General features: G+C 34.2%; 1 protein-coding gene across 3 annotated transcripts; it reads left to right on the forward strand.

The window, feature by feature from the left end:
• Positions 1–2,046: 2,046 nt before the first annotated feature.
• Positions 2,047–10,097, forward strand: LOC131015895 (serine/threonine-protein phosphatase PP2A-2 catalytic subunit). 3 transcript variants are annotated; one of them, XM_057944387.1, is made up of 11 exons: positions 2,047–2,448; positions 5,318–5,374; positions 6,517–6,600; positions 6,996–7,067; positions 7,348–7,419; positions 7,601–7,641; positions 8,684–8,750; positions 9,083–9,274; positions 9,354–9,443; positions 9,526–9,633; positions 9,713–10,097. In XM_057944387.1, exons 1-11 carry the CDS (start codon positions 2,356–2,358, stop codon positions 9,776–9,778), a joined length of 942 nt encoding a protein of 313 aa, XP_057800370.1. In that variant the 5' UTR covers positions 2,047–2,355; the 3' UTR covers positions 9,779–10,097. The 3 variants fall into 3 exon arrangements, with proteins under 3 accessions (XP_057800370.1, XP_057800371.1, XP_057800372.1); XM_057944388.1 differs by lacking the exon at positions 2,047–2,448 and adding an exon at positions 3,920–3,980 and having other exon boundaries at positions 4,614–5,374; XM_057944389.1 differs by lacking the exon at positions 2,047–2,448 and adding an exon at positions 4,394–4,479 and having other exon boundaries at positions 4,614–5,374.
• Positions 10,098–10,641: the final 544 nt, after the last annotated feature.

The raw sequence follows: 10,641 nt of genomic DNA on the forward strand, positions 1-10,641 counted from the left end.
GTCCCCATGTTAGAGTCTCCGCTCTCCATTGCATTAACTATATAAATGTGCTCTTATTTGTCCATTTTCATTTTATCTCATTTTAACTCTTCAATTTTAAAATTCAACATTTCATTAAAATTATATTCCAACATTACATTATTTAAAATAAAATATAATATTTAAAGTAAAATTGATTTTATATTGATCACACATCGAGAAATATATGCTTCTCTACAATGTGTAGTGAGAAGCTAGATTAAGTTGATATTTCATTGAATCTCACATTGAAAAATGTAGGTTTCTCTACAATGTGTAGTACACTATAAATAGTGAAGCTACATTTAATTGATATTGTATTGAATTCCACATTAAAAATGTAAATTTCTCTACAATATGTAATATACTATAAATAATGAAGCTATATTTAATTATAATTTAAATTAAAGATATAGTTGAGTGTGTTGCACGCGCCCCACACAAAATGCCTAAGCACCCGGCTCTCCAACCAACCACCTCGATTCACCTTCGGTGTGTCAGCTAGGGGGGAGAGGGTCTTTGAGCCAGGATCGATCCGACTAGCCCCATAGGAGGTGCTCTTATAATGTTACGATGATATTATAGTTTCGATAATAATTATTTAACATATATCCTTACTTTCAATGAAGAGGATGATATTTACTAAGAGAAGAATGTCATGTCATTATCATATCCTCATATTTGATACATATATGGTTACTTTCATGAAAATGATGATATTTAATGAGAAAAGAATGTGATATCATTATCATATCCTCATATGATTACTTAAAATGAAATTGAATTAGAATATAAGTTCAAGTTAAAGTACATTTGAATCCAAAATTTAAACTCCATCCAATTTCACCATATGCAAAGTCTAATTTCTACGGGTATCATCCAAAGAAACATTATTGTAACTATAGAGGGTTTTTTTTTTCTTTTTTTTTGTGAGTTGATTATAAAGAAACAGTTGCTGCAAATTTTGTTCCAAAAAAGTAATATGCTTAAAAAATTTAAGTGAGAATAATCGGAAAATACATAGGATTTTTTTTTGAATTTATTTCAGCACCCTTTTAATTTGACTAATAAATACATTAATTTATAATTTGCATTTAGTCGTCCACAATTCATAATTTCGTCCAAATTAAAGCAAAGATGGCAGCCGAAAATGCTATAATATCTCTCTCATACACACTCCTCTCTTTCTCTCTCTCTCTCACACACACACATACACACACACGCCACTCTCTCAGACATCATATTCACACACATGTCACGTCAGATTCCCCTCTTCCACCCCTCTTCCCCCTCGACGACCAACCTTAGGCGCTCCCCACCTTCGTTCCCTAGCCCCCACCCTCCGCCACCACTTTCCCAGCCTGCGTGGACCTTCTCATTTATCCCCAACACCGCCGTTGTAGCCCCTGCAGACCTTCCCCCTTCCCTTACCCCGTCGCCGCCCTTTCTCCAGCTCGGCGGACCCTCCACTTTCCCCCACGATCCTCTCCCTTTTAGGGTTTTCATTTTTTTATTTTTAATTAAATATAATTTTTTTAAATTCTTAATGAAACGATGTCGTTTCGTCTAAAAAAATTATACTTTAATATGAGTCAGAGGCTTTCGTCATGAGAAAATTGCGAACAAATTAAAAATTGATGTATTTGGTGGTCAAATTAGAAGGTGATGATATAAATAAGAAAATGAAAAAATCAAGTGTATTTTCCGGTTATTACCTCGAATTTTAATAATATAATACATAGATATATTTGGTTAATTTTTATTATCAAAGAAAACTTTTAACATTTTTAAATAAGAAAAATAGTGCAATATTAAAAAATTCTTCTTCACTAACCCAATCTAAATATTGTCTTTCCCTAATTTTAGAATTCTAAATTTCTAAAATATTTTAATATTCTATTGAAATGCAAACTATAATTTTTTTTTTGGTTGTTATACTATGCTTTGCATAGGAAACAACAAATGAATTTAGAATTTCGAAAAAAAAAACAAAAAAATTTAGATGGTAATTTAAAATCAAGGTCGCAGAGTTAATTGTACAAGTACTAAATTTGATAATATTCGAAATCTCATAAACATCTGGACAATAACAGTTTAAAATAAAATACAGATATCTAAAATTTGATCGTCTCTCTCCCCTTCCCTCTCTTCATCGTTACCACCACCACCATCCTCTCTCTCTCTCTCTCCATGTAGTTACAATCTTTTACAGTAATTATCATCCTAGGATTCACATCCTATCCCGGGATAAGGAATACCCATTCACCATTTCGACACAAGAAAGTGACGTCGCATCGGACGGCGGCGGATCTGATACAGATCACAAATTGAAGCAAGATGAATGCGGATCTGGTGGCTCCGACCGCCCATGGGAATCTGGACGAACAGATTTCTCAGCTTATGCAGTGCAAACCCTTGTCCGAGCCCGAGGTTTTCTTCTCTTCCTTTTCATTTCGTTGGGTATTTTTCGGTCACGTAAACCTATAGATCTGATAGATTCTATAAATTCTCGTCTTTGATTTTTATACGCATGTGGTAGTTCTTTTTGTGATTATTGATTGGTCACAGCTATGTTTTCATAGATAGTTCTCAGGTACCATTTTTAAGGGAATCTTAGAAATAACAAAATTTAGAAGGTTGAGACACGAAGGCAGTTCAATTTCCTTGTAATTGGGTTGTAAATTGGAAGATTTGGTTATAGTTAGGATGCAATTAATAGGGATAGAAGAATGAGATTTGGCATGGGTACCCGGATTTTACAGATCACTATTGGTTGATGAGGGAACAAGACTTTTAGTGGGAGAAAGAGAGAGTATCATGCTTTCGAGTTGTGTGTATAAAGGTCTTTAATCCTACTGGTAGTTTTGGTACGTTCTAGACTTATCAATTGAAATCCGATCTTGCACCATGCTACTTATGCATTACATTGTATTCACATAGATCCCCAGTCGCTCTGAGCATAAAATCTTGTAATATGAAAAAAGTAGTGGAACTAAAATCAGCTATCAGAGTGGTAACTATGAGGCTGCAATGAAACATTTATTTTCGGAAATCAAGTTCCATACGGTTATCTTTAAGGATATTTATGAGGACTGAGTAAGATGGTTGGATCTAACACCAGACACCCGATGGGACAAGATACTAAGTTTGACATTATATTTCCTAAATTTGGGAGCTCGGAAGAAATACCTAAACCTAAAGTGACTTCCCCTGTTCCCCATTGATTCTACTTATTATGATTAGTGAAGAGAATCAAATAAACAGAATTGCTGAACCAAAACCAATGCTACATATTGTATTTGGTTCAGTTCAGTTGCTAAACGTAATGTAATTCAGTTCTATGTTTTCAAATTGAAAGGATGCAGAATATGTGGAAATTACCTAATTAACTAACTTACATTAATGATTTAGCTCTAGTTTTCCTCTTTTTTCTTGCCAAGCTCTCGATTGATGCATCTTTACCTATTCTGCCTCTTTTTTTCATGTGTTCCTTTTTCACTATTTGACTTTTGCCTCAGTTTGTCCGCCTTTCTTTTGCCCTGCTGGTTTCCAGATTTTCTGCGCTAATTTCTCATTTTGTAATTTGTTATTTTCTCAAAATCTCACACCCACAAAAGAAACACCTTTTTCATTATCTTCCTGATTTCGACAAATCTATAAAATCCTTTTAATCCAACTCGATTAAATTCAGTTTGGTTCAATTGGAAAGTGTTTTAGTGTACTTCATTTTGCTCAGTTCAGATGGAATGCACTTTCTCTTACTCTCGCTCTGTCTATAAGAATTATATTCATAAGATTCATGCATATGTTTCTCTTTATGATCGAAGATTATTATATAAACATATGTTGCTTGTTATGGTTTAAAAAGCCATTTTTGAGATGCACCTTGGCTTTAGGTGCCCGGAAATCGCATCTGAGGCGGCGCCTCACTTGATGTGAATGGGGCACACGCCTCGGCCCAGGTGAGAAATGGTCCCATCATTGTATGAAATGAGTGGTTGAGATTGAATTAAGGGTGGTTTTTTTGTAAATAAGGGGTATTTGTAAGGATTAAAAATAAGAAAAAGATGTGGGACCCTGTTCTAATAAGTAAAGTGCCATACTTTTGGTGGACACCAAAAATGACAAAAGTGTACTTTTTTTCGTGGATGGAGGGAGTATGATTTTCATGTGTTTTATGATTGGTCGGCCTTACGCCTCAGACTGCCTTGAGGGTTACACATCTAGGGGCCATTAGTAAACACCTCGAGGCTTAAAACGCATTTCAAAACCTTGCTACCTTACTATGATTGTCTATATTACAAATATCCTTACATCTAATTTACAGCATTCATTTTGGTGTAATCTCTAATTCTCTATCCAACATATAGGTTTTTATTGTAATTCTACCAGAAGAGACAATGACTGTTGTATTGCTTCTTGAGCATTTCACTGTAGATGTGGGCCAAATACCCGTAGAATGTAAAAATTTGTCTTCTTAGTTTCTCTTCATTCATTAGAAAATCTGAAGTTGGATATGTTGCCGTTTCCTGCTAATTTTTCTTTCAAGTTTTTTCTTGCTTTATCCTAAAATGATGTTACTTCGTGCATTGCAGGGCGATCATCTTCTGTATCATTTATTCTCTTATCAGGGATCTCCATATCCATAAACCACCTAGGGTTTTTAGTAGTGCTTCCTTCTATTGAAGAATATTTTGCATTGCCTCATGCAATTTCTGTGGGAATTTGCTAATTTTAATTATATCTCAGGAATCAGGATTGTACCTTTATAGAAAATTGAGAAAATGGGGATGGGAGTGTTGATTTCAGTACAGTATGGCCTAAAAAACTCCTTTCGATCTGTTATGCATGCTCTTCATCTCATTAAATATTCAATCAAGCATTTCAGTTTTAATTTATCCGCAGATTACTTTGTGATCTTTATGGTCTTGTTTGTTACAATCAATTCTATTTAACTCATCTAATCTTAATTATGTCTCAGCAAATGATTTATTACAAGAGTTTGTTTGGACCAATAAAACTTCATGTTCATCTTTTGTGGTATGGGACTGGCTCAGTAGACCTATTTTTTCTTAGTTAATAAGTCATGGTACTCCTGTTTTCTGATATCATGAACCATGAAAATGATATTTATGCTCAGTCTTAGTGTATAAAAATGTTATATGAAGAAGATAAAAGTTGGATTATACCTATTATGCGACATTTATTATTCTACTGTATTGCATCTTGTTTGGTCACTATTATTCTGAGAAGAAAGGGCTATTATAGATTGAGAGTTTTCATTCCTTTGAAAATGTAGGTTAGAACATTATGTGAGAAGGCTAAGGAGATACTCATGCAGGAAAGCAATGTCCAGGTATGTATTCTAGTATATTTCGATTTGTTTTTTTCACTAAATTGGCTATTGTGCAACCTGGCTATAACTCAACATTATTTCTGTAATCTTATCATACATTATGCACAATCAAATGTATGAAAATAATGTTTTTGACTGATTAATTTTATATTTTAATTATGTTACCTTTCCTCCCTGGAAGTATGCCCTATTTGAGTATCCTGGACATCTTTACTTAGGTTTGATTGACTTGCTTGTATCATGGATAAAACTGGAGGAAAATGTTGTATATTGTCAATAATTGTGGGGTTAGTACTAGAGTAGTGCCTCAGACAAAAATATGGAAAGACAATTTAAATTGAGAAATCCCAGAGTCAGATAGTTTTGATCTGTTCTTCTTGTTTTAGGTCCATATGTCTCCATGTTAAGATTCAGTTTACCTATATTTTGGCCTGATTTATTCACGATGATGTAAGCTCGTGTGTGGATTGAGGGATTTGAAGTCCCTTGAATTTGAAAATACACCTTGAAATCCCTTGTCTTGGATTTGGTGCGTATTTGTGAGAAGAAATCTTGTTCATCATTTGGATATGTTTGATAGAGCACTTACAGTGGATCTGAAGTACCTTGAATTTAAATTCCACTCATGCAATATCCCTTGTGTGGATTTGTACGAAGAATTTCGATTTCATTATTTGGATAGGTTTGGCAAGCATTTGAAAATTTTAATCTTTTCTTGCTGTTTGATAACGGAAGAAGATATAATTATACTTGATGAATCATATTAAAACATCTTTATACATATACTGTAACACTATTAAATATGTATGTGTGAAAGACTGTCTACGAATGTGCTCTGTGATTGTGCATGTATGTGTTTATTGTGTGTGTGTGTGCTTGTTGTTGAGCATTAGACTGCATATGCGCGTGAGTCGTGTTCATGTGTTCTATACCATGTCCGTGTTTCCTTTGTGCCTGTGTTTTTCACTAACCCTTACTTTTATCCTTGTCCAACGTGGTTTAATCATGCTTTCTAGCCTAAATCTGAGTTTTTATATACTTTTAATTCTCAGTTTTCCTTTACAAATTATCAATTCTTGGTTACACGTATGGATTTTGTTGTGCCCTAGGCTCTATATTAATCTCTTTCTTACTGGATGCAGCCTGTGAAAAGTCCTGTGACAATTTGTGGTGATATTCATGGACAATTTCATGACCTTGCTGAACTATTCCGCATTGGAGGGAAGGTACTTATTAACTATGGCATTCATCTGCTTGAATTTGTTTTTGTTGTAAACTAGGATAAGTGAATCCTTGACGTTATTTCAGGATTGGGCTCGAGGATAAGCTGTCTTATCATATATTAACAGCTCAAAATTGAATATAAACTTCTCGTCATTAGTAGGTTTCTATTTGATACTTGTTTGCCTCTAAAATCTATATTTTTTGAAAACAGTGAGTCTGGCCTGCATCTTTTCTTCTATTTCTGGTTATCTGTAAGCCAGATACTAGGTTATTAAGTTACAAAGTATTTCATTCTGACTCATATGATCACAACGCTGAATATTGATCTCAATATGTTTATGGTTTTTAATTCTCTGTGCTTTCCAGTATCTCATACTATCCTGTTCTTTGTTGGCAGTGTCCGGACACAAACTATCTATTTATGGGAGATTATGTTGATCGTGGTTACTATTCAGTTGAAACAGTTACTGTAAGTTCAATAAAGCCACGGTCTTACCTTTCTGGCATTATATTGATGCCTTGCTTTTGTATTTCAGACTATGATACCTATCTCTGCTCACTTCTTTGTATTGGGATTATGATTTCTTTCCTTACCTATCCTATTATTTCCTTTATGGGAAAGGGAGAGCTCGTTCATCAATTTTGCGACAATACTTTAAAATTTAAGATAATGCTTGCATGTCTAGCTGCATTGCTTTATTTTATCAAAAAAGTTTAGGGAGAGAAGCTTATTAAATTATTTCCTGCAGCTACTAGTGGCATTGAAAGTGCGCTATCCTCAACGTATCACAATTCTTAGAGGAAATCATGAAAGCAGACAGGTATTGAGAGTACTCCTAGTTCCTTTGTTATTCTTGATACAACAATATATCCATCTTTTCTTGTTTCCAGATCCTTTCGTTTTTAGATTATTGTGATTTAAAACTTATGCCGCCTTCTCTTCCGTAAATGTTTTGCACCAATCCTTGTATCTAACAGTAGTTTTCATCTACTTGCCTGCAGATCACTCAAGTCTATGGGTTTTATGATGAATGTCTGAGGAAGTGAGTTTCTATTATATTCCCGTGCTATATGTTCTCAACTTGCTCTAGGATTTGTGTTGTGTGTACTTGCGTTCCCCTTTCCCCAAATCTTTTAAAAATCAGTCCTGTAAAATAATGAGACGCATTCTTATGAATTAGTATTTGGCTAATGGACTAATGCAACATTGACATTCATATGCCTTCAGAGAATGCAGATGTAGAAATTTAATATTCACAGATGACATGTATATTATGAAAGAATATTATCATATGGTTGTGTTTATTTGCACTTAAGTTTTTCATACAGCTAAAAAGGAATGATGGAGGAGCCAGTGATGTTAGTAGTTGGAAAGCTATTCTCACTTTATATACTCCAACACAAACACCATTATTGGGTGCTGTGTTTTTAGTTGTTTCCATTTCCATAAGCGTGTAATATTAGTGTGATTTTCCCCAAAATATGTTTTTGGACAATACTTTAATGATATTATTTAGCAATGTTTATATGTTCACATTTTCTTACAATTTATGTATTTGCGCTTTCCTGAATGCTGTAAGCACAAATGCAATGCTTATGTGTATGTGATATTAGATTCTGAAAGTTATAAGCATTATTTTTATCATAATTTATAAATGTGCGCGCCTTTTAAAAGTTTAGTATTATGGAAATTGTGTTTTATATCTTCATGAAAATATGTTTTTCATATATTTATGACCACTAGATTGTTTAAAGTGCAACATATTGCAGCAAACTGTGAAGTTTTTGTTAAGTGTAAAAAGAAAAAGAAACATAATTGTTATGGTGAATTTGTAAAGCCTGTGGCCTCTAATCATAGTTGCTCCGCACTTTCTTGCTTTAAATATCATGAATTACAAGTGCATTTGGATGACATAAATTGTGTGTCGGAGTACTATTTCAGTCATGTGTTTTTGGATATATTTTGAAAATATCATCTTAACGAGTCATTTTGGCTTGTGATACGTTGTTCATCTAGTTGTTTCCATTTGTTTTCCCTTCATTTGTTGAATGCTATTTATGAGGAAAGTCCCTATTTGATTGTAGGTATGGGAGTGCCAATGTTTGGAAGACATTCACTGACCTATTTGACTATTTTCCTTTGACCGCTTTGGTTAGTAAAGCTTCTTCCTTATTATTTTTCTAGTGCATTTGGTTGGTCACATGTTTAAATAAAATAATTCTTTCAGCTTTATAGTTTGACCTTGGTGGAGGTGAACTGCAATTATGTTTCAGTTCATATTTATGAAATCATGTGCAGCCCTGGTAAATGAAAGACCTTATTACTATTGATTGTTGGTTTCCAAATTGTATGTGATAAGTAAATGTGAGGCGGAGTTGCAAAAATAATGATCCTGTATAGAGATACTAGTTTCCTTTTGGAGGTTCATAACTTTGAAATGCACTGATTTGCAACTGATTCTGGTTTCCTAATCTTGTGAGTAGGTCGAATCAGAAATCTTTTGTCTGCATGGTGGATTATCCCCATCCATTGAAACCCTTGATAACATTAGAAACTTCGATCGTGTTCAAGAAGTTCCACATGAAGGTCCCATGTGTGATCTGTTGTGGTCTGATCCTGATGATCGTTGTGGTTGGGGCATATCCCCACGTGGTGCTGGATATACTTTTGGCCAGGTACTCTCATCTACTGACCGAAGGTTTTAGTTTCTGATTCCTCTTTTCAGCTGGTTAATTAGCCTTTTCTTTTTCACAGGACATCTCGGAGCAATTCAACCACACTAACAATTTAAAGCTAATTGCTAGAGCCCATCAACTGGTCATGGAGGGATATAACTGGGCACATGTAATACTGCATTAAACATTGTATTTTTATCATTATTTTAGTAAAGACTGGTTTTCTTATATGGTTTGGACCTGTACCACAGGAACAAAAAGTCGTCACTATTTTCAGCGCACCTAATTATTGCTACCGCTGTGGAAATATGGCATCCATTTTGGAAGTTGATGATTGCAGGGAGCATACATTTATCCAGGTTCTACCCCTATCTAATCTTGTATTTTCCTGACGAGTGGATTGGTTTCTGTTGTTAACTTGTAATTTCTTACGTGCAGTTTGAGCCAGCTCCGAGGAGAGGGGAACCCGATGTGACCCGGAGAACGCCTGATTATTTCTTGTAGACATGAGAGTCCAATTTAAGGTGCGCGTGCGCAGGGAGGGGCCATTCGTCGACATCCGAGTTTCAAAGAGGCTTGATAGTAATACACAAGGTCGTTTAGTTGTGGCAAGTTGTTGGCTTAGTCATGAATATGATGATGCTTCTGTTTGTTATCTTCTGTAATTTTCTTTTTCAATATTCTGTTGTTTTTCTATTAATGATTTTATTTTGTCTTTTGTTTTCCTTTGTTCCCCTAATTATTGCCATTCGGTAGAGACACACATACAGGAGTCCTGTATAACAGTATAAGAAAGGAGATTTCTCTTAGTTTCTTTTTCTCATTTTTGTCCTCTTGGAGTGTGTTCTCTTTGAATGGTAATTTATCATGAGAAAAAAAAAGATAAAAAAATCCATTTAATTTTTTTTCTTCTCATTTTTTACAAAAAAGATAATTTCACTTTCTCATTTCTTCTTTTCATTTATCACACCAAAAATAGAGGTGTAATATTATCTCTCTTTGACATAAAAAGAAGGAATGAGAAAGCATAAAATTTTATTTTGTAGAAAATGGGAAAACAGAAAGAATGAATTTTAAGTGAGAAATTTTGTTATTCCTTATTTTGTTATGATAAATTTATCAATTAAAGTGAACAACATCTCAATCGAGAGTGCTGATTTCTTATATTTGGCAATTGCATTTACATGTTGTAGCCAGTTAGTATCAAAACCCTCGATTTAAATTTAGTTATATCACTTATACATTTGTGTTTTCTTTTGGAACACATTGATTTGTCACGATGTTAAATATTTCCTTTGGTCAGCGAAGAAATTCACTTTTGTAAGCAGAACTATAGAAACTAGGAGCAATAGGCGGATCTATGGGGC

This window comes from Salvia miltiorrhiza, chromosome 3 (genome assembly GCF_028751815.1).
Source record: "Salvia miltiorrhiza cultivar Shanhuang (shh) chromosome 3, IMPLAD_Smil_shh, whole genome shotgun sequence".
Lineage (NCBI taxonomy): Eukaryota > Viridiplantae > Streptophyta > Magnoliopsida > Lamiales > Lamiaceae > Salvia > Salvia miltiorrhiza.

Excerpts from the sequence above, each read along its gene's own strand:
- LOC131015895 (XM_057944387.1), top strand. The coding sequence starts at position 2,356 with ATGAATGCGGATCTGGTGGCTCCGACCGCCCATGGGAATCTGGACGAA. Across the intron at positions 8,751-9,082 it reads ATTTTCCTTTGACCGCTTTG|GTCGAATCAGAAATCTTTTG; the intron begins GTTAGTAAAGCT and ends TCTTGTGAGTAG. Across the intron at positions 9,275-9,353 it reads CTGGATATACTTTTGGCCAG|GACATCTCGGAGCAATTCAA; the intron begins GTACTCTCATCT and ends TCTTTTTCACAG.